This window comes from Thamnophis sirtalis, unplaced genomic scaffold (assembly GCF_051295495.1).
Source record: "Thamnophis sirtalis isolate CommonGarterSnake01/CBP01778 unplaced genomic scaffold, rThaSir2_p1.2 scaffold_14, whole genome shotgun sequence".
NCBI lineage: Eukaryota > Metazoa > Chordata > Lepidosauria > Squamata > Natricidae > Thamnophis > Thamnophis sirtalis.
The window spans coordinates 4,843,240-4,867,330 of NW_028261394.1; the positions used below are offsets into that span (position 1 = coordinate 4,843,240).

The window sequence follows — 24,091 nt, forward strand, 5'->3', positions numbered from 1 at the left end:
GTTGCAGCTGTGTCTTTGAAAGGTTGTAAACTAAGTGTCACTTTTTATAGGGGCAGAAGAAAATTATTATCCCCGCAACTGGAGAATGGAGCTTCTAGGGATGGCTAAATCAAGGTCTTTGATCAAGGGGAAAAAACAGGATCTACATTTATATTTTGCATTTATCTGCATTTGTTTATTTACAGGAAGGAAAGAAGGAAGGAAGGAAGGAAGGCAGGCAGGCATAATGGTACAGTTGTTAAAATGCAGTGTTGCAGGCTAATTCTGCCCTGCCAGGAGTTCGATCCTGACTGCCTCAAAGTTGACTCAGCCTTCCGTCCTTCTGAGGTCGGTAAAATGAGGACCCGGATGTTTGGGAGCAAGAGGCTGATTCTGTAAACGGCTTAGAGAGGGCAGTGAAGGATTGTGAGGCGGTATATACAGTAAGTCTGCTATAGCTTGGGAAGGAAGGAAGGAAGGAAGGAAGGAAGGAAGGAAGGAAGGAAGGAAGGAAGGAAGGCATAATGGTACAGTTGTTAAAATGCAGTGTTGCAGGCTAATTCTGCCCTGCCAGGAGTTCGATCCTGACTGCCTCAAAGTTGACTCAGCCTTCCGTCCTTCTGAGGTCGGTAAAATGAGGACCCGGATGTTTGGGAGCAAGAGGCTGATTCTGTAAATGGCTTAGAGAGGGCAGTGAAGGATTGTGAGGCGGTATATGACTCTTAAGTGCTATTTTGTTTGTGAAGGAAGGGAGGGAAGGAGGGAGGGAGCCACAGAGGTGCACTTTTTACAGGGCAATGTTTCAGGCTAATTCTACCAGCTGCCAAAAGTTCGATCCTGCCCGGCTCAAGGCTGACTCTTCCACCCTTCCGAGGTTGTATTGTATTGTATTGTATTGTATTATTTGTATGCTGCCCTTTTCCGGGAGGACTCAGGGCAACAAACAATTCAAGGAGGAAAAAGGGGAACATAAAAAGACAAAATACAAATAATAAAAGTAGACAACAGTCGCACAACCATACATGTCGAGAGGGGAGGGAACTCATCACCCCCAGGCCTGCCGGCAAAGCCAGGTTTTGACGGCTTTTCGGAAGGCCTGGAGAGAGGTGAAACGTGGACCCAGATTGTCGGAGTTAATCGGCTGACTCTGTAAACCGCTTATATACGTGAAGCAGTATATACGTCCAACGGCTAGTAGCGTTACCTGCTTCGGAATCTTACCCCGAAGCCACTTTTAAGCCCTGAGATTTGGGAAGAACCGATTGAAGTCATAGACCGAATAAAGTAAAGAAAAACTCGAGATAAATGAAGGTGGGCATTTTTCTTTTTAGAACGGCATTTGGCCAGCCGGGAATTGGGCCTTTAGTACCCCCCACCCCCCCGAGCCAAGACTCTCAAGACACAGAGCGGTAAGCAATGCAGAAATAGATGAATATTAATAGATTCTGTTAATGTTATGGGCTCTTTACACTTTTAATCATTAAGCTGCTGTCTGGATTTTGCCGACTGCCCTACTCCTGGGAATTTTTCTGCACCATTTCCTTCAGCCATGGCTATTTGTCTGGGAAACGTTAAAAGTGAGATGCTTTTGATAAACAGGAGGGAAGATGGCCAGGATTATTCAGAGCAGTTGGGGTTACGTCACCACCACCATCCCAGTTTCACAGGCATTTCCCTGCTGGTAGTCCTTGATTTAAAGTAAAGGTTCCTCTCGCACACATGTGTTGGTCGTTCCTGACTCTAGGGGGCGGTGCTCATCTCCGTTTCAAAGCCGAAGAGCCAGCGCTGTCCGAAGACGTCTCCGTGGTCATGCGGCCGGCATGACTCAACGCCGAAGGCGCACGGAACGCTCTTCCCTTCCCACCAAAGGTGGTTCCTATTTTTCTACTTGCATTATAGAGCCGAGGTGGCGCAGTGGTTAAGAGTGCAGCACTGCAGGCCACTTCAGCTGACTGCTATCTGCAGTTCAGCGGTTCAAATCTCACCGGCTCAAGGTTGACTCAGCCTTCCATCCTTCCGAGGTGGGTGAAATGAGGACCCAGACTGTTGGGGGCGATATGCTGACTCTGTAAACCGCTTAGAGAGGGCTGAAAGCCCTATGAAGCGGTATATAAGTCTAACTGCTATTGCTATTGTTATTTTTTACCTGCTTTCGAACTGCTAGGTTGGCAGAAGCTGGGACAAGTCACACAGGAGACCGTCTCCTGCCGCATACCTCCCTAAGACCAATAAGATCGCACAGGATGGGCCTTCTCCGGGTGCCTTCAGCAGGACAATGCCAGCTGGCGACGCCTCGGAGTAGGGCCTTCTCTGTTGCCGCTCCGGCCCTATGGAACGAGCTACCCCCCAGAGATCCGGGCCCTACCCACCCTCATGGCCTTCCATAAAGCTATTAAAACCTGGCTTTTCCGGCAGGCCTGGGGCTGTTGACCTCTTGATTGAGGTCCAGCCCCCTTTTGATTGGGTGCATGTTGTGCTTCTTCTTAATTTTGTTGTGTCTTATTGTTTTAATTCTTTTTTAATATTTTTCATTTCTGTAAGCCGCCCGGAGTCCTTCGGGATTGGGCGGCCTAGAAATTCAATAAATGAAACGAACTCTGTTACGCAGCGCTAGGGATTCGAACCGCCCAACTGCCGACCTTTCTGATCGACAAGCTCAGCGTCTTAGTCCCCTGAGACACCACATCCCTAGCCGTCCCTGACTTACAACCATTCATTCAGTGACCAAAGTTGCAACAGCATTGGGGGGGAAAAAAGAGACGTACAATTGTTCTAACATTTAACAACAGACAGCTGCACCATCTCCCTGGTCACGTGATCCAAATTCGGACCCGCAATTGGCCGACTCATATTTATGACGCTTGCATAACGACCTGATCCTTCTTTTCGTGACGGGGAAGCCAGATTCGCTTAACATCCAGGTCACTTCCTTAACAGCCGCAGCGATTCACTTAACAACTGTGGCGAGGAAGGTTGCAAAAGGAGGCAAAGCTCACTTTAACAACTGTCCCACTCAGCAATGGGTCATAAGTCGAGGACTATCCATATCAGAGGCCTTTGAATTCCGGGCACCTAAGGGGTTTCTTTTTTGAGCCTGGCCTGCGCGTCTCCCTTTCGGACGTTAAAAGAGGGGAGGTTCCTAGCAAGGAAGGAAGGAGAAGCAAGAGGCGAGGACCTTTCGTGTGATTGCATAGTGTCCCTTGAGTTCGTGGAGGGCCCACTTGATGTCTTGGCTGCTCAGCATTTTGAAGTCGGCCATGAGGAGGTCGGCGGCTTGAATGAAGCAACGTTGGTCAAGCGGATCCAGTTTGGAGAAGTCAAAATAATCCACTTTAGGCACCTAAAGGGTGAAGAGGAGGAGGAGGAGGAGGGGGAGGGAAGAGGAGGAGGAGGAGGAAAAAGAGGAGGAGGCAGGGAGGAAAAGGAGGAGAAGAAGGAGGAGGAAGAGGAGAAGGAGGGAAGAAAAGGAAGAGGAGGAGGAAAAGGAGGAGGAAGAAGAGGGAGGAGGAAGAAGAGGGAAGAAGAGGAGGAGGAAGAAGAGGAGGAAAAGGAGGAAGAGGGAAGAGGAAGGAAAAAGAGGAGGAAGAGGGAGGAGAAGGAGAAGGTGGGAAGAAAAGGAAGAGGAAAAGGAGGAGGAAGCAGAGGGAGGGAGAGGAGGAATAGGGAGGAGAAGAAGAGGGAGGGAGGAAGAATAGGAGGAAAAGGAGGAAGAGGGATGAGAAGGAAGGAAAAAAGGGGGAAGAGGGAGGAGAAGGAAGGAAAAAGAGGAAGAGGGAGGAGAAGAGGAGGAAGAAGAGGGAGGAAGAAGAGGAGGAAGAATAGGATAAAAAGGAGGAGGAAGAGGGAGGAATAGGAAGGAAAAGGGGGAAGAGGGAGGAGGTGGAAGAGGAAGAGGAAAAGGAGAAGAGGGAGGAAGAGGAGGAGGAAGAGGGAGGAGGAGGAAAAAGAGGGAGGAGGAGGAAAAAGAGGGAGGAGAAGAAGAGGAGAAGGAAGGAAGAAGAGGAAGGAAGAGGAAGGAGGAAGAAGAGGGAGGAAGAAGAGGAGGAAGAATAGGATGAAAAGGAGGAGGAAGAGGGAGGAAAAAAGGAGGAAGAGGGAGGAGAAGGAAAGAAAAAGAGGAGGAAGAGGGGGGAATAGGAAGGAAAAAGAAGGGGAAGAGGGAGGAGGCAGAAGAGGAGGAGGAAAAGGAGAAGAGGGAGGAAGAGGAGGAGGAAGAGGGAGGAGGAGGAAAAAGAGAAAAAGAGGAGGAAGAGGGAGGAGAAGAGGAGAAGGAGGGAAGAAGAGGAAGGAAGAGGCGGAGGAGGAAAAATAGGATGAAAAGGAGGAGGAAGAGGGAGTAAAAAGAGGAGGAAGAGGGAGGAGAAGGAAAGAAGAAGAGGAGAAAGAGGAGGAGGAGGAAAAGGATGAAAACACAAAAGAAGTTAGGTATTTTCTAGGTAAATTTTCTTAGGTACACTTTAGAATTTTTAAGGCAGTACTGAAGATGCATAACCCCCCCCCCCCCTTCCACCTCTTATGGCTTACATTTGGGACCAGGATTTCCCTTGCTAAGCAAGGCAGGTTGTTAAATGAGCCACGCCCGACTTCACAGCCTTTTCCGCCACGGTTCTTAAGCAAACCACGCAGGCATTAAGCGAATCCCGCTTGCCCCATTGACTTTGCGTGCCCAAAGCCAGCTTGGCAGAGTTAACCCGTTAACCCATCAAAGGCCCCCCCGGACGCTGCCAACCATCGTGAATGCAGGCTAGTTGCCCAGCGCCTGGATTCTGATCTCGTGACCTTGGGGGGGGCACTGTGACGGTCATAAGCGCGAGGAGCGGTCCCAAGTTAACCTGTGTTTCAGGGCGACTGTAACTTCGAACTGTCGATAGACAAAGGACCGTAAAAACAACAAGAACAACAACAAAGGATTGTAAACAGAGAGGGGAAAAATCCTCAAACTTGCCTTTGTCTCGTCTTGGCTGGAAAGCAGGCTGCTATTTGGATTTAAAACCATATTGAGTTCCTTCTTTGGATAGTCTGGATTTTCCAGAAGAAAATTACAGAGTCTGAAAAAAGGAAAAAGAGATGAGAAGGAGCTGCTTGCTGGAGAACCTGCCCCCTGTCCATCAAATATTAAAAACGTCCAGGCACTTGGGGGGTAGTTGTGGGGCTAAGAGATTTGGGGTACGCGATTGGTTAGTCTAGACCAGGGGCCGTGGGGTGCTTAGATCTGGCCCCAGGGGCTGCGCTGGAAACAGCAAAAGACCGGCCCGTGGTGGGTCTTGTCAGTGAAAACGGAGCTCCCTCTGGCTAGTTGGAAGAGGGCTAGCAAAACAAACTTAAAGCAAAGCAAAAGGAAAAGCCTTTGAGCATGTAAGAAGGGACAGGAAAGGAGAAAGGGAAAGAGGAAGAAAAAGAAGGGAGGACGGGAAGAGAGCAGGGAAGGAAAAAGAAGAACAGAGGGGAAGGAAGGAGAATGAAAAGGAGAGGAAAAGGAAGAGAAGGAAAGAAGGAAGGAGAGAGGAAAGAAGGAAAGAGGGGAAGGAAGGAGAAAGGAGAAGAGAGAAAGGAAAAAGAAGGGAAGAAAGGAGAATGAAGAGGGGAGGACAAAGAAGAGAAGGAAGGAAGGTAGGAAGATGAAGGAAGGAGGGAGAGAGATGAAAGAAGAAGGAAGGAAAGAGGGAGAGGAAGGAGAAAGGAGAATGAAGAGGGAAGGAAAAGGAAGGGGAGGGAGGGAGAGAGGAAGGAAGGAAGGAAAGAGGGGAAGAAAGGAGAATGAAGAGGGGAGGAAAAAGAAGAGAAGGAAGGTAGGAAGATGAAGGAAGGAGGGAGGGAGATGAAAGAAGAAGGAAGGAAGGAAAGAGGGGAAGGAGAAAGGAGAATGAAGAGGGAAGGAAAAAGAAGAGAAGGAAGGAAGGAGGAAGGAAGGGAGATGGAGGTAGGTAGGTAGGTAGGTAGGTAGGTAGGAAGGAAGGGAGATGAAGGAAGGAAGGGAGATGAAGGAAGGATGGAGGGAAGGAGGAAGGAAGGAAAGATGGGAAGGAATGAGAAAGGAGAATGGAGAGGGAAGGAAAAAGAAGAGAAGGGAGGAAGGAAGGAAAGAAGGGAGATTATAATGAGGGAGGGAGGGTTTGAGGGAAGTCCTGCCTTAGCACTTGGCAATACAAGTGATGTTAAGCTGGCCACGCCCTCCCCTGACCCCCCTACCCCCCCCCGGAGATCAAACACAACCCTGATGCGGCCCTCAATGAAATCGAGTGTGACACCCCCTGGTCTAGACCAAACGAAAAGGGCTCAGGCGAGAGATCCGGGACACGAGATCAGAATCATCTTTTGTTGGGTCGCAAGGAAGGGGGAATCTCGCCACTAGTTTTGCGAGTTCTGGGCCAGGTTGGCTGGCCAAAGGACGACCCGCCCAGCCTTTGACACTTACATGTTTAAGTCGTTGCAGTTTTTGCTCTGGATCAGCTCTTCAATGTACTCTCTCGTTGCATCTGGGAACCTGGCTTCCTGGAAAAGGAGGAAGTGGGGGGGGGGTTGAATCCTTCAGGCACCCCAGCAGTGGTGGGATCCTCCCTGCTTAACAACCAGTTCGGTGGTCGCGCCTGCGCAGTTTTAACAAAACCTACCTCCCACATTACTTCTGGGGAGCAACACAGCGGAGGCGCCACCATCTGCTCGCCCGCGCAAATCAGCTGAGAGGATATAGGTAAGTGAAGCGCAGGGGCGGGCGGGCGGGCCCACCTAATCACCGGAGCTCCCGGTTCTCCCGAACCGAACCGGCTGAATCTCACTCCTGCACCCCAGCCATTCAAGGAATTACTAGCTTCTTGCCGGTCGACGGTTACCGTGTTTCCCCCAAAAATTTCGGGGAAACACGGTAACCGTCGAGCCATTCAAGGTCAAAAATGATGTAGGGGGTCTCCTGCTTGACCTAGAAGACTCCCAAGCTCCCTTTTAGATCTATTCTGATGAATCGAGTCTACCATCAGCCAGTCAGGATCGAACTCCTGGCAGTGGGCAGAGAGTCAGCCTGCAATACTGCCTCCTAACCACCGGGGCTCAAGTGAACCGTCAGACTTACCGTTTCTCGGGTGAGTAAAACAAGGAGGTCTTTGTCCAGCAGAGTAGCCGTCTGCTTGGGAAGCTCGCCGGAGCTGGTATTCAGCGACCCTTGGACTGGAAACGCCGGCCCGGCCTGCTCGTTTATTACCGCCTCCTGGCCTCCGTTTTCCTCTGGGGGGTGAGCTAGTTGAGGGGGAAGCGGGGCCTGGGATCCCATCCTGCTGAGGCACGGGCCTGGGGAAAGCCGGCCCGGGAATCTCTCCCTGGGTACACCCTCGGCAAAGGCCCAAGTTCTCTTTCTAACGGTCCAGGCTGAGAAGGGAGAGGATTGACCCCAGTCCGTGCCTCCTCCTTCGCCGGCTGGAAGTACGGATGATCCAGCCGCATGTTCTCCTTCGCGCAATGGAAAAGTTTGGGGTCCTGCTGTGGTGGAAGCGTCCGATCTCCCTCTTCTTCTTCTTCTTCTTCTTGGCTCTCCTGATTGGGCCCCACTTCCTCCAAATTAATGACCTCCGGAGCCGCCTCTCTCTTCGGAACCACGCTGGGCCCAGCCTCTGTCCCGCTAACCTCCCCGGGGTCGGCGGGATCTGGAGAATCGGGTAACTCCAAGACTTCGGCCTGGCTCGGCCTGCCCCGCCCCGCGGCGCTTCCCGCCTTCAGGCAGTTCCGGCGGGTTGTTCCGGGCAGCCTCGGAGAAGTCGGGGCTTTGGCCTTGTGGTCTTGGTGAGGAAGCGCCACCACATCGCCATCTGATCCTCCTTTCCCCGTCTTGTCAACGACTTGCCAGGGGGCGGCGGGCTTGATGACGTTGGGCCGCAGGAATGATTTGGTGGCCGTCTTTATAAGGAGGCAGAGAGAGAGGGGTTAGATGCGTCACTCCTTTGGAAAAAGGGGCTAGGTTTAAAACCCCTCTGCCTAGATCAGGGGTGTCAAACTCAATGTGAAGGCCTTTCCGCTTTCTCCGGGGTCTTCGGGCTGCCACACTTTCTATTATTCTACTATGCCTTTTTCTATGGTGGGGAAATGGGAGGGAGGGATTGTACGGTTTAAAGGGCCACTACCTACTCCTCTTTGTCTCTCTGCTTCCCCCCTTCCAGCCAGCAGCTCCAATCACCGGCCACGGGAAAGTTTAAAACCTTCTTTGTGGCAGGCCTTTCAAATGATAACTTATCTATCTATCTATCTATCTATCTATCTATCTATCTATCTATCTATCTATCTATCTATCTATCTATCTATCTATCTATCTATCTATCTATCTATCTATCTATCTATCTATCTATCTACCGTATCTATCTATCTATCTATCTATCTATCTATCTATCTATCTATCTATCTATCTATCTATCTATCTATCTATCTATCTATCTATCTATCTATCTATCTATCTATCTATCTATCTATCTATCTATCTATCTTGTATGCCACCCACTCCCGGAGGACTCCAGGCGGCTCACAAAAGACAAGGGAAAGTGGGGAACAAGACAAAGACAACATATTAAAAACAAAACCAACATTCACAATTTCTATGGAGGTAGGTGCTTCTCAGCTCCCCCAGCCTGCTGGAACAGCCAGGACTTGGTGGCTTTGCGGAAGGCCGGGAGGGTAATAAGGATCCAGATCTCAACAGGGAGCTCGTTCCAGAGGGCCGGAGCTGCAACAGAGAAGGCTCTCCCCCGGGGAGTCGCCAGCAGACATTGGAGTCGCCAGCCGACAAAATATAACTTTGTGCTTCTCATCCAGCCAGCTCCCACTTATCAAAACATCTCAGAGGAAAGAATCAAAAGCGGCTGGGATGCATGTAATGAATTTTTTTTTTGCAAGATTAGCAAAAATGCTCCCAAAGAGATCACCAAGAGTGTTGGAAATGCAAGCAGACACAAGGAGCATATTAACACATGTGGTGGACCTCTCCATCAGCAAGAAAAAGTATTGGATAAGGATAAAAAAAGTGGCCAGAGGAACTGGTGAAACAACAAATAGAATTAAAGCCAGAGCTATTTCTATTAGGCATATTAACAGGGAAATATAACAAATAAAACCCCAATACTTAACACTTACACGTAATAACAGAGGCTAGAATAGGGTATGCTCAAAATTGGAAAAATGGAAATATACCCACCGAGGAAATGGTCATAAAAAAAAATATTAGATTGCGCTGAGATGGACAGGTTGACAATGGAAATTAAAGGAAAGGAGCAACAGGATATTATTTAATTTGGGATCTATGGTTTAATTGTCTAGAAAGTAGATGCAAAGATTAGAAAAATTAACCAACGAAAGACGATTAACAAATTGGGAATCAGAAATAAGTATAAGTATAATGGTAGATGGAAGAATAGAGATTGTAAATAATATTATGGTCAGATGTTATAAAAAGGTAAAATGTAAAACAAAATATCTAGAATGATAATTAGAGAGAGATGTATGTTAAGAAATAGGGAAACAAGAATTATGAATATGATAATGTATACTAGGCGCTATAACAGTATGTATAATGTAAAAAAACTGTGGATATAACCAGTATATCGCTGTTGCAAAGATGGAACTGTGATGTATAACGAAGAAAACTGTATAATAAAAATACTTCGAAATATAACTTTGACCTTCTGGGCTAACAGCTCCCACTTGTCAAAAATATCCCAGAGGAGAGAATCAAAAGCGGCTGGGGGATGCATGTAATGAATTTGGGATAATAAACCTCTCATCAGCTTGAAGAATATTTAAAGCAGCTGGAAAACAGCCACCTGGCGTTTTAAGAATGCAGGGGGGGGGGGGAACTGTGCTTGGCTTTAAGCCTTGGGACATTCCTCAAACCTTGCACCTGGTTTACACGCCAGGCAATTTTTGCTTGAGGTTTTCGTGCAAAACTGTGACCCCGGTGAATTGTAGCCGATGCACCACACTGTGGTTTAATAATGAAGGCTTAGCCACAATTATTAAAAGCAAAGGTTCCCCTCGCACATGTGTGCTAGTCGTTCCCGACTCTAGGGGGCGGTGCTCATCTCCGTTTCAAAGCCGAAGAGCCAGCCCTGACATCTCCGTGGTCATGTGGCCGGCATGACTCAACGCTGAAGGGACACGGAACGCTGTTTCCTTCCCACCAAAGGTGGTTCCTATTTTTCTACTTGCATTTTTTTATGTGCTTTTGAACTGCTAGGTTGGCAGAAGCTGGGACAAGTCACGGGAGCTCCTTCCGTTACGCGGCGCTAGGGATTCGAACCGCCGAACTGCTGACCTTTCTGATCGACAAGCTCAGCGTCTTAGCCCCCGAGCCACCGCGTCCCCTAGCCACAATTATTAGTATAAGATAAAACCCAATTTTAGCTGCAGCCTATTTGGATAAACGTACAAAAACCAGTTTGGGAAGGCCCTGAGCTCAGAGGATTCAGGAGTTATGAAACTCATCGCTGGAAAACAGGCCCAGCTCCTTTACCAAATTGCCAGAGAAAGAACAAGAGTATTTTTTTCTTTTTTTCTTTTGTTTTCTGCACTGCTGAAAAGATTTTTTTTTAAAGAAAACACCATGGAGAAACTCCAAACGGTCCAAAGGTCCAAACGGTTGGTGACCTCTGACACAGAATAGGGAGGACTTACCTCCGTCAAGATGACCACGTCTTCATCATCCTCGTCTTCCCACTGCTGGCGGACGGGTGTGTCCAACATCACGGGCAGGTCTTCGTCCGAGGAGTCCGATATAGTGATGAGCCCCTCGTCTCCCCTATCTGAAGGGAGGACAAGCCCATCAGCCAGCTGAAGGTCAGCGGCAGCTCGTAAATATGCATTATCTCCGTCCGTCTGACTCCAGGCGGAAATAAGTGGCCTGAGCTTGCATGGAAATAAGGCAGGAGGGGAACTCCCAGGACAGAGGTGGGCGGCCGGTCATGCACATGGACTTCAACTCCCAGAATTCCTTGCACAAGGCACTTCACCTCCCACCTTGCTTAATAACAGAAATAACAACCAATTGTTACCAACCTGCCTTCCATTGAGGTACATTGCACGAGTCAAAAAAAGCGCTGAGAAAATATCTAAAGACCCCTGGCATCCTGGGCATCAATTGTTTCAACCCTGTTCTGACCCCCCTCGTTCCACACCAAAGCACACGCCGAGCCAGAGATAAGTTACGGCATTTAATTAACAGACAGACAGGTCCTTGGCAGCAACCCAGCACAGACAAGCTTGGGCAGCAAATAAACACAGATAAGGCTTGGCAGCAATCCAGCCTGCCAAGCTCACACAAAGTTCTCCGACATTCGATTCTGTGTTGACTTCTGCAAAGAGGGCCGTGTGCACAAGTAGTCTCTTTATAGTCTGGAGAGGAGCCTAATGACCACCAGCTGAGCGCAATCACCTCCTGTAATTGCGTAATTGTTCCTGACGCCTATTAGCTCTTCGATGGCGTGCATCCAGGAACAACTCACTGCTGGCTTCCGGCTCACTCTCCCTTGTCTCCTCCCCACTGGTCCAAGGCTTAGGTGCCTCCTGGTGGCCAACCAGCCTCTCTGCGCCCTGCTCCGAGTTGAAACCCTGTCCAGGGTCCTCCACATCCCCCAGAGCCGACTCATAGGGCCCCTCGCTGTCGGAGTCTGGTGGCAGCTCCAACGGCTCCTGCTGGGCCACAACAAACCCCTACCCTCAAAACGACACTATAGAGCACCACACATCAAGACAATTAGACACAAGGACAGTTTTTTCCCCGAGCGCCATCACTCTGCTAAACAAATAATTCCCACAACACTGTCAAACTATTCACTAAGTCTGCATTACTATTAATCTTTGCATCGCTCCTATCACCCGTCTCCTCCCACTTATGACTGTATGAGTGTAACTTTGTCGCTTGTGTCCTTATATTGATTTATACTGATAGTTTTTCCTGATTGCTTCTTTGTACACTATGACCAATCATATCTGCGAGACCGTCTTCTGCCGCATACCTCCCAAGGGCCGATAAGTTCGCACAGGGTGGGCCTTCTCCAGGTGCCGTCAGCCAGACAATGTCGGCTGGCGGCTCCCCGGGGGAGGGCCTTCTCTATAGCCCCTCCGGCCCTATGGAATGAACTACCCCCAGAGATCCGGACCCTACCCACTCCGTGACCCGTCAAAACCGCGGTCCACAAAAGCGCGCTCGACGAAAGTGCGCATTTGACGTCATCACAGCGCGACGAAAAAAATTAAAAATTGAAATAAAAATAAAATTAAAGCAAGCCGATTCACATAAAGGTAAGGGTTAGAGTTAGGTTTAGAGCGTTAGGTTTACGTTTAGCATTAGGTTAAAGGTTAGCGTTAGGTTTAGCGTTAGGTTAAGGGTTAGGTTTAGGGTTACATTTAGGCTTAGGTTAAGGGTTAGGTTTAGGGTTAGGTTTGGGGGGGTTAGGGTAAGGTTTTCGCTTTATTTTTACATTTATCGATCACAGCGCGATGTTTTCGTCGCGCTGTGATGACGTCACGTACACGCTTTCGAGCGCACTTTTGTCTACCGCGGTTTTGTGGTGGAACCACCCACTCTCATGGCCTTCCGAAAGGCTATCAAAACCTGGCTATTCCGGCAGGCCTGGGGCTGTTGACCTCATGACTGAGGTCCAGCCCCGATTAGACTGGGTGCATGATGTGGTTTTTCTTTTAATCTGTTTCCTCCGTTTTTTTTAACTTTTCACTTTTTTACAATTTATTTTCTGTAAGCCGCCCGGAGTCCTTCGGGATTGGGCGGCCTATAAATTTATTAAATCAAATCAAACCAATCAATCAATCATCAAGTGTACCTTATGATTCGTGACGAATGTATCTTGTCTTTTTATGGACACGGAGAGCATCTGCACCAAAGACAAATTCCTTGTGTGTCAGAAAAGAATTCAATTCCTTATTCTACTTCTATTCCAATTCTATTCTGTTCCGGTTCTCATTTCAGTGCTGCGCTGTGCTAAATTCTAGTGGCCAGAAGGTGAGAACTTGCTGAGAACTTACCTTTTCCTCGATGGCTCCGGAAACTATTCAAGTCGATTACTTCTTTCTGACCTCCGTCTGCCATGTTAGAAGGTTACGCACTTGAGCATGACATTCCCTTGGTCAGGAGCCCCTGGAAAAGGTAGAAGGACCGTTTGAGCACACGGCTTTGCGTGAGCATGTTACTGCAGTCTCAGGAGCAAGAACCCTTAGACTTATACACCGCTTCACAGCCCTCTCTAAGCGGTTTACAGAGTCAGCCTCTTGCCCCCAACAATCTGGCTCCCCATTCTATTCTATATTCTATTTTCCATTCTATTCTATTCTATATTCTATTCTCTATTCTGTTCTATTTTCCATTCTATTCTATATTCTATTCAATTTTCCATTCTATTCTATTGTCTGTTCTATTTTCCATTCTATTCTATTCTCTATTCTATTTTCAATTCTATTCTATTCTCTATTCTATTTTCCATTCTATTCTCTATTCTATTTTCCATTCTATTCTTCTATTCTATTCTTCTATTTTCCATTCTATTCTATTCTCTATTCTATTTTCCATTCTATTCTATATTCTATTCTCTATTCTATTTTCCATTCTATTCTTCTATTCTATTTTCCATTCTATTCTTCTATTCTATTTTCCATTCTATTCTATTCTATATTCTATTCTCTATTCTGTTCTATTTTCCATTCTATTCTATTCTCTATTCTATTCTATTTTCCCTTCTATTCTTCTATTCTATTGTATTCTCTATTCTATTCTCTATTCTATTGTATTCTCTATTCTATTCTATTTTCCATTCTATTATTCTATTCTACTCTATTCCATTCTATTCAGATACTGCCTTAGCTCCCTCTTCCTAGCCACAGCTGCTAAAAGGCTCCACACTTTTTCGGGGGTCCCCCCTCCTCCAGGGACGTATTTGGTGTCCGTCAGTGTGTGGGCGTATATGAGGCAGGAGAAGACTCAATGCGAAAAGAGAGAGGCTATAATTGAAATATGACACGTGGATCTGAACAGAGGCGGCAGAACTGCACGATAAACGGCTCGCTGGGAAAGACACTGCTGGGCGTTTCAACTCTGATCCCGTTGCCAAAAGCCTGCAGCAAACTTCTATCCAGAACTGTTCCATGACACCAGCCCCATCGTCAGATTCCAGGCACGACAATGCCGGCCTTCGTTTCAAGAGACCAGCATCTGTTTGGGTGTAAATAAAACCCTTCCAAGAGGCAGAGGACAGAGAGTCAGGCACGGGGGGGGGGGGGGGGGGGAGGGATAAAATACAAGAGACCCATCCACTGACCTTAGAATAGAATAGAACAGAATAGAATTTAGAATAGAATATAGGATAGAATATAGAATATAGGATAGAATATAGAATAGAATATAGAATATAGGATAGAATATAGAATATAGAATAGAATATAGGATAGAATATAGGATAGAATATATAGAATAGAATAGAATAGAATAGAATAGAATATAGGAGAGTGAAATATAGAATAGAATATAGAATAGAATATAGAATAGAATATAGGAGAGTGAAATATAGAATAGAATATAAAATAGGAGAGTGAAATAGAATATAGAATGGAATATAGAATAGAATAAAATATAGAATAGGAGGTGAAATATGGACTAGAATATAGAATAGAATAGAATATAGAATAGAATAGAATAGAATATAGGAACAGAATATAGAATAGAATATAGGAGAGTGAAATATAGAATAGAATATAGAATAGGAGAGTGAAATATAGAATAGAATATAGAATAGAATATAGGAATAGAATATAGAATAGAATATAGGAATAGAATATAGAATAGAATAGAATATAGGAGAGTGAAATATAGAATAGAATATAAAATAGGAGAGTGAAATATAGAATAGAATATAGAATAGAATATAGAATAGAATATAGGAATAGAATATAGAATAGAATAGAAAGAGAGTGAAATATAGAATATAGAATGGAATATAGAATAGAATAGAATATAGAATAGGAGAGTGAAATATAGAATGGAATATAGAAGAAACAGAGTTGGAAGGGACCCTGGAGGTCTTCTAGTCCAACCCACTGCTTAGGCAGGAAACCCTACGCCACTTCAGACAAATGGATATCCAATCTCTTTTTAAAAACCTCCAGTGTTGGAGCATTCACAACTTTTGCAGGCAAGTTGTTCCATTGATCAATTGTTCTCACTGCTCGTAAATTTCTCCTTATTTCTAAGTTGCTTCTCTCCTTGATTAGTTTTCACCCATTGCTTCTTATCCTGCCCATAGGGGCTTTGGAGAATAGCTTGATTCCCTCTTCTTTGGGGCAGCCCCTGAGATATTGGAAGACTGCTATCATGTCTCCCATAGTCCTTCTTTTCATTAAACTAGCCATGCCCAGTTCCTGCAACCATTCTTCATATGTTTTAGCCTCCAGTCCCCTAATCATCTTTGTTGCCCTTCTCTGCACTCTTTCTAGAGTCTCCACATCTTTTTTTACATCGTGGCGACCAAAACATCTATTTATCTATTTCTTTTTTCCCCTGGAATACACGCTGAAAGAACTTTTTAAGGGAAAATCTCTTGATTCATTGGGCCGCGATAAAAAAAAAAAGTTTCACCACCGACCGGTCGAAGGAAGTTGCCAGGACTGGATTCCCCTGGGATCGATTATCCTGAATGCAAAAAATTTCCCCCCCAGCTCTAACCAGAAACCAAAAAAATGGTTCCAAGAGGCGCATGCAACAGATTCTTTCCGAAAGGAACATAAAGTTCAAGAGGACACAGTTGAAGAATCTTCCTTGTGACAGCAGCTCACGACTTCCTCCAGAATCTAAACTACGGCCAAACTCATCTTTCAGAAGGGTGGATCGGGAATTTGGCTTTTTTATCGGCGCAGAGAGGAGGGGGGAAAAAAAACAACGAATCTTAGCCGACCACCCTCGCAATAGGGATATTTAAACTGACCTATTGATGGCCGTGCGTGCCGAAATATATTTAAAAATCCCCCAACGCATTCCCACGAAGTTGAACATCAACCAAAGTTACCAAAGATAATTCGCGGGAATGACATGGAAGCTCATTCAAAGGATAATGGTTTTTGTACGGCAGGCAGTCCTCGACTTACGACCCCAATGGAGCCCCCAAATCTCTTGTCGTTGAGCGAGACACTTGTTAAGTGGTTCACCGACAAAAGGGCGAACGACAAAACCGCGCTCGAGTAAACCGCGGTGACAAAACCGCGTGTTCTAAAGCGCTCTGACGAATGAGCGCTGAATCGCGCCGACAACAGCACGGCGACAGAAGCGCGCTGTAAAACTAAACTTAACCCTAAACCTAACCCTAAACGTAACGCTAAACCTAACCCTAAACCTAACCCTAAACCTAACCCTAAACTTAACCCTAACCCTAAACTTAACCCTAACCCTAAACCTAACTCTAAACTTAACCCTAAACCTAACCCTAACCCTTACCTTAACTTAAATCGCCCCTCTGTCAACTGAAATCGCCCTTCTGTCTCCGCGCTGTTGTCGCCGCGTTGATGACGCCGCGGTTTTAGCGACGCGGTTTAGTCAGCGCGGCTTTGTCGTTCGCCCTTTTGTCGGGTCACGTGTTAAGTGAGTTCTGCTCTGTTTTGCCATCTTTCTTGCCACGGTTGTTAAGTGAATCGCTGCTCTGGTTTAGTTAGGAACCCGGTTGTTAAGCGAATCTGGCTTCCCCATTGACTTTGCTTGACAAGCGTGTTGCAAAGAGGAAATCACGTGACACTGCAACCGTCATAAATACGAGGCAGTTGCCCAAGCATATGAATTTTGATCCCATGACCGGGGAGGGGGGACGGGACGCTACAACTGTGTGAAAAATGGTCATCCGTCAATTTTTTTTTCTGGGGCACTGTAACTTTGAACAAACTTCTGAAAACTGCTTGTGGTATATTTACTAACACAATTAATAGCAAACGACTTACAAATGTCAAATTCAAAGCTGCATCCGAAGTCTGCAGAGCTCAATCACACACACACACACAACACACACTACACACACAAACACACACGCACGCCCCCCCAATATTATGGTGCTCACTGCTGATTCCCAAGGATAAGGAAGAAAACCACTCATATCCCAAATCTACAAGGCTGGGACCAGAAAATTCCTACAAACCATCTTAGTTTAAAGTCCATTTCGTCCATGTTATTCTCACAACAGGTAGCAGACAATTTCAGGATCTGCCTGCCTCTTCTGTCCTTCCCTCTCACCCCCCCCCCTAAAAAGTTCCTGGCACTTACCTTCTCCCCCCCCCCCACCCCACCCCCAATAAACGTTCAGATGGCCAGGTTGTGTTTTCACTGCACACAAAGCTAGATTTGCAGGTAAGGGAACTTTGTCCCTGCCAGCAATTACGAACCAGGAAATTTATTCTCTTAATCCCCATGAATGACTTTCCAAGGAGAAGCAAAGACCGTCTTAGGGAAGGAAGGAAAGGGTGGGAGGTGGGGGGAGAGAAAAAGGAGCTTGTACGATGGGGAAGGGGAGAAAACAGGAAAGGGAGAGAACAGGTGGGAGAGAGACGTTAAAGGGACAGTTCGAAGGGCTATTCCATAAATGGGAAAAAGAGCAATATGGTTCGGAGGACGAGCAGACATGTGGCCCAATCAAAAAAGTGAAAAGGAACACAGTTGAGCGTCTGATTTGTTCAACTGATAAGCCACGTTTACATTCAAGTGGGCAAACCCCAATTAAAACCTGAAAGGTAAGTAAAGATTCCCTTTGCACATATATGCTAGTCGTTCCTGACTCTAGGGGGCGGTGCTCATCTCCGTTTCAAAGCCGAAGAGCCAGTGCTGTCCGAAGACGTCTCCGTGGTCATGTGGCCGGCATGACTCAACGCCGAAGGCGCACGGAACGCTGTTCCCTTCCCACCAAAGGTGGTGCCTATTTTTCTATTTGCATTTTTTACGTGCTTTCCAACTGCTAGGTTGGCAGAAGCTGGGACAAGTCACGGGAGCTCACTCCGTCACGTGGCGCTTGGGATTCGAACTGCCGACCTTTCTGATCTTAGCCACTGAGCATCTTACCCACTGAGCCATGAGTCCCAAAGGATAAATGAAGGCATATAAATCCCATTAATAAACAAACAAACAAACAAATAAATGTTAATGGAAGAATTAAAACCTGATTTTTTAAAAATAAAAAAAAATAGTTCTCGGGAGTTTTCCTACGTTGTTTCAAAGAGGAAGGATTTGGAAAGTCCATGAAACATTTTGGCCTGGAGACACACACACACCCCTCCGGAAGGGATGGGAGGCAGCCCTTCAGACTACTAAGCCCTGGGGCTATGTGTAGATTTTTCAAAATTAGCAACTTACGATTCGCAACCGAGCCCAAAACTGATGTTGTTAAGTGAAGTTTTGTCCCATGTTACGACGTGGATTGTTTTTGCAACTTCGGCCGATGGAACCATTTCAGTTGGTAAATGAGTCACACGCTGGTGTCCTCGCCGACTTTTGTCGGAAGGTCGCCAAAAAAGGGGGGGGGGGAATTGCGTGACTCCGGGATAACTGCCACCGTCATCGAGGCGAGTCAGCTATCTAGCATTCAAAAGTAAATCCAGTGTGAAAAAATGGCCCAGAGTCCCTTTTTCCAGTGCCGTCGTAACTTCGAACGGCCGCTAAACTAACTCCCGCAAGTCGAGGGCTACCTGTACTGTCTTCAATTGAGGAGGGGGAAGCCATACATTTCAGATCTCCGGGGTCATTTCAGTTAGTGTCAAATCCCTCGGGAATTGGACATAGATTAAAACAGCTGTAAAGCCAGGAGCCAGGGGACGAGGTGGCTCAGAGGCTAAGATGCTGAGCTTGTCGATCAGAAAGCTTGGCAGTTCAGCAGTTTGAATCCCTAGTGCCGCGTAATGGAGTGAGCTCCCGTGACTTGTCCCAGCTTCTGCCAACCTAGCAGTTCAAAAGCAGGTAAAAAATGCAAGTAGAAAAATAGGAACCACCTTTGGTGGGAAGGTAACAGCATTCCGTGCGGCTTCGAGAGTTGAGTCATGCCGGCCACATGACCCCGGAGACGTCTTCGGACAGCGCTGGCTCTTGGGCTTTGAAACTGAGATGAGCACCACCCCCTAGAGTCGGGAACGATTAGCACTGTGTGCGAAGGGAAACTTTACCTTAAACTAGGAGCAAATTCCAATATAAACCATAAAGGTTTCTTTCCAAATCAAGTCAGTCAACACCGATTTGGCCAGCAAAGAAAGTTAAACAAGGATAAAAGATCTGGCGGAGAACCAGCCAGGATGCTAAAAACATAGAAAGTCAGTTTACAGCAGGCCACACCCACACCTGGCTGGCTCTAAACCCCAGAAAGAGGTTCTTGGTCTTGCTTTTAGCCCCAGGGTGAAAAGTATCAGGATTTGAACCGGAGACTCGGCTGTTGATAGAGAAACAGCTGCTGGGCCATCCACCAGTCCCCCCCTCTTGAAAGCATTGCCGGGGGGGGGGGGGGCGGGGACAGTGGAGACCCCTGAAGCCACATGCCAGGAAGGGGCAGAGAAAGGCCTAAAGGGGAGGGGGTGGAGAGGGGGCAATGCTGTTGAAAATCGGGCCTCGAGAATCAGGGAAGAGCAAAGAAATCAAACCAGCGAAACTTGCAAAGCGGAAGAGAAAGTGTTATGAAAAGGAGACAGGATTAGCTTTGGGGGGGGGGTATTGTTTTTCCTATAAGGAAGAGAGAAAGCAAGCCAAAGGGGGGGGGGGTCAGGGATTGGGGTGGTGGTGGAGAGAGAGGAGGGAAGGGGTGAAATTCAGAGGGCTGGGGGGGGGAGAGCCCACCTGTCTATCAAAGAGGGGGAAGAATAAACCAGGGGGGGGGAAAACAATATTTGGGGTGGGGGTGTGATTAAACATTGAGGAGGGGAGAGGGAAGGAGAAGCCAACCTCTGAGAAAAAGAGGAGGGGAGGGGAAAGAGAGTCTGGAAAGTAGGGCAGAGGGAGGCCAGGAGGGAAAAACCCCTCCCCAGAAATGGAATGGGGAAGAGAGGGAAGAGAAGACACCCTCCAGGAAAGAAGGGGGGGGAGAAAAGACCCTCCCTCAATAAAAGGAGGGCAGGGAAGGGAGAGAAGCCCCCCCCCCCCCCACACACACACAGGAAAAGAAGCAGGGGGGGAGAGGAGGGGAAGACCACTTAGGAAGGGCAAGCAAGGGGGGGAGAGAAGACCTCCCCCCACACACCAGAATTGGAGGGGGAGGGGAACTGAAGACCCCCCCACCCACCCAAGGAGAGGAAAGGGAGAGACCCCTCCCCGGGAAAGGAGAAGCACAAGAGGGGGGGAGACCGCCCCTACCCCACCCCCCCAAGGAAAGGGAGGGGAGGACGGGAGACCCCTTAGGAAGGGAATAAGACCCCCTCCCCACAAAAGGAAGGAGAGCGGACGGGGAAGGAAGAGGAGGAGAAGACCCCTCCCAAGGAGGGAAGGAGACGCGGAAAGGGAGGGCGAGGACCCCCAAGAAAGGAGGAGGGGAAAGGGGGGGTGGCGGGGAAGACCCCCCCCCAGGAAAGGTGAAGAAAGCAAGACCCCTCCCCCCCCCAGGAAAGCAAGAGACTCCCCCTCCCCTCCTCCCCTCACTCACCGCCCGCTGCCCCGCTCGCTCCCTGGCCGGTTGCCCCGTGCGGCCCCTTCGCAGGCCGGCCTGCCCCTCGCGCTCCGGCCCGGCCCCCCCCACCCCCACGCGCGGCTCCGGCGCTTCCGGCTTCCTCCCTCCTCCCCCCCGGACGCGTCACGCAGCGCCGCCCCGCCCTCCCCTTCCCACGTGACCGGCCGCCGGAGGGGGGCGGGGCGGGGGGGCTGGCCGGGCCATAGAGCCGCGCGGAGGGAGAGGTGCTTCTTTCCTCCTTCTCTTCCCGGCCGCGCCATAGAGGGAGAGAAGCGGCCACACGTGGAGCACGTGGTGAGCCTGGAGGCCCCTCCCCCCCCCGGCCTACCTGCCTGAAGTTGGGGTGAAGGCCGGGGAGGTTCCAGCAGGCCAGCAGCCCTCAGGAAGGCTGAAGGGAGAAGGGCCAGGAGTAGCAGCCTCTTGCAAGGCTCCATGCCTCTCTGTCTTGTCTGTCTGTCATCTATCATCTCATGTATCTACCTGTGACTTCTATCTAATTATCTATCTGTCTACAATACCTAATCTACATCTATCTATCCAGCCATCTTTTCTCTCTCTATCTCTTATATCTAATTCTTCTATCTCTATCTCTTCTATCTATCTTATCTATCTCTTCTATCTTATCAATCTCTTCTATTTTATCTATCTCTTCTATCTCTTCTATCTAGCTTATCCATCTCCTGTCTATCTCTCTTCTATTTTCCCTATCTCTCTCCTATCTATCTATCTATCTATCTATCTATCTATCTATCTATCTATCTCTCCTATCTCTCTCTCTCTCTCTTCTATCTCTCTTCTATCCCTATCTCTTCTATCTATATATCTCTTCTATTTTATCTATCTATATCTCTATCTCTTCTACCTATCTCTCTTCTATCTATCTCTTCTATCCCTATCTCTTCTATCTTATCGATCTCTTCTATCTATATTTCTTCTATCCATCTTATCTCTATCTCTTCTATCTTATCTATCTATCTATATCTATCTATATCTCTTCTATTTTATCTATATTTATCTCTCTCTTCTACATATCTATCTCTCTTCTTTCTTTCTATATCTCGTCTCTCTTCTATCCCGATCTCTTTTATCTTATCGATCTCTTCTATCTATCTCTTCTATCTATTATCGATCTCTTCTTTCTCTTCTACCTCTATCTCTTCAATCTATTTTATCTATCTATATCTCCCTTCTATCTTTCCTATCTATATATCTCTCTCTCTTCTATATCTATCTGTCTGTCTGTCTATCATCTTTGTGTCTTCTATCTAATCTATCTCTACCTGTCTATCTTTATCTTATCTATTTTATTTATTTATATTTTTGTCATGTTTATATAGTGTAGCTTGGAGGTGGCTTGAAGTCAATGGGTGGACCTCAAGTATTGGTATTTGGTATTTATTCGATTTGTAAGCCGCCCTATTCCCCGAAGGGATTCCCCAGCCAGCAACCTTGATGACTTTAAAACGCACAGAATCCCTGATGGAGTACATAGCTTAGCCATGCTTCTTTAAAATTGCCAGGACATTCAGCATTTAAGCTGCTGCTGCTACCTATCCCATCTCCCCTCTCAAAGTATTTATCTCCTCCCAGGGATCAGCCTGGTCAGTTATGGGAACTATTTATCATTAACATCTGATAAGAAAAAAAAGAGAAAAGATGCTCCTGTTTTATTCCATTAGAAAATGGAATATATTAGGATCAGGCTTGGCTTCCTTCTGCTTCTTTGGTATAATAGATATTGCAATCCATTCCATGTGCAAAGGCCTGCCCCTTGGAAAGAAAATTTAAAAAAAAACACCCCATGTTTCCCTTTAGATGATACTGTGCTGTAAACACCAGTAAAAGTGGGAACCGCAAAGGTAAATATTGTGATTTTAAGGGTATTCCTGTGTCCATCTGTTAGTTACATTTGGTTAGCATGAATGTTTCAGTGTATGATAGCGTATATTTTTCCCCAACATGTTATCCACCAGGTGGAGCTCAACGATCAAAAACTAATATTGACTGGAACAATTCTGGAAGGGAAGCGATTTAAAATTAAACTCACTGCTTCTGGGAAAATGAGAAAGTTCAGACACAGGAGCCTGTCTTGATGCGATTCAACAATGCTGGCTGGGGAATTGTGGGAGTTGAAGTCCATGCATCTTTAAAAAAAAAAAAAAGAGGGAGTCAAGCTACTCTCCAAAGCATCTGAGGGTAGAACAAGAAGCAATGGGTGGAAACTAATCAAGGAGAGAAGCAACTTAGAACTAAGGACAAATTTCCTGATAATGAGAACAATCAATCAGTGGAACAACTTGCCTCCAGAAGTTGTGAATGCTCCAACACTGGATGTTTTTAAGATGATGTTGGATATCCATTTGTCTGAAGTGGCGTAGGGATCTCCTGCCTGAGCAGGGGGTTGGACTAGAAGACCTCCAAGGTCCCTTCCAACTATTCTATTCTAGTTGCCAAGATTGGAAGGATTTTGGACTGTGTATTGGGTCACTCCAATAGACTGATTAGATCCCACAGATTAGGCCTCCTCCGAATTCCATCCGCCGGCCAATGCCGACTGGCGACTACCCGGAGGAGAGCCTTCTCTGTGGCTGCTCCAACCCTTTGGAACGAACTCCCCGTGGAGATTTGAACCCTCACCACCCTCCAGGCCTTCCGCAAAGCCCTTAAAACTTGGCTGTTCCGACAGGCCTGGGGCTAAAGAGCTGTTGCCCCCCCCCCCTCGAATGGTATGACTGTTGTGTGTTTTTACATTATGTGTTGTTATGTTTCGTCTTTTTATTTCCTGTCTGTACCCCGCCCTTCCCTGATTTGAATTGTGAGCCGCCCTGAGTCCCCTTTGGGGAAAAGGGCGGCATATAAGTGTAATAAAATAAAATCAATCAATCAAATCACTCCAGAAAATGGATCGTGTAGCTAGGTGAAAAGCACGGGAATTATTTTTTTTTGCCTTTTTGCTGGCAGTGAACGTTTTACTTCAAAGGACGCTCTGGACCCGAGCCATCCATTGTGCAGCCTGGAAGGGTTTGCAAGCCCTCGGTCACAGGGGAAGCAAAAATAACCACAGCTGACGTATTCAAATGGATCACTTATTACCTTTTGCCCCATGTATGCAGGTGAGAGCCGGAGGCAACAAAACATCTCCAGGCCCAGTGGCTTGAAAGGAGTGCAACAAGAGTCCGGCCAATTGAGCCACTTGCCAGGGTATTGTTTTGCCACAGGCTAAGGTTTAAAGTTGGTCACAAGGACATGTTTGTTCAACCAGAGGAAGGAGGAAGTAGCAGCTGGCCTAGGCGTTTTGCTTCCAGAGAGAGAGATCGAAAAGCGTAGCCAGTTTCGGCAACAAACGAAGGAATTCTTCCTCTCTCTTTTTTTTTAGAATTCTTTGTTGGCCAAGCGTTGATTGGACAGACAAGGAATTGGTCTCCGATGCGTGTAAGTTCTCAAGTGTACATACAAACAAGTGACAAATC

The 24,091-nt window shown here is 47.2% G+C and overlaps 1 protein-coding gene and 1 long non-coding RNA gene across 2 annotated transcripts in view; one reads left to right on the forward strand and one right to left on the reverse strand.

Annotated features, from left to right (window-relative positions):
• Positions 1-13,251, reverse strand: part of RNF216 (ring finger protein 216) — an 89,361-nt gene extending 76,110 nt beyond the window's left edge. Inside the window, 8 exon segments of the mRNA XM_087728483.1 lie at positions 3,155-3,319; positions 4,925-5,027; positions 6,395-6,471; positions 7,046-7,219; positions 7,221-7,292; positions 7,294-7,863; positions 10,624-10,751; positions 12,991-13,251. Of these exon segments, the coding sequence (XP_087584609.1) occupies positions 3,155-3,319; positions 4,925-5,027; positions 6,395-6,471; positions 7,046-7,219; positions 7,221-7,292; positions 7,294-7,863; positions 10,624-10,751; positions 12,991-13,054 (1,353 nt within the window). The 5' untranslated portion in view covers positions 13,055-13,251.
• Positions 13,252-20,896: 7,645 nt separating this feature from the next.
• LOC148042665 (uncharacterized) lies at positions 20,897-23,150 on the forward strand. Its single transcript, XR_015698469.1, has 3 exons — positions 20,897-20,915; positions 22,437-22,480; positions 22,595-23,150. It is a non-coding gene; the product is annotated as an uncharacterized LOC148042665 (long non-coding RNA).
• The last annotated feature ends 941 nt before the right edge of the window (positions 23,151-24,091 follow it).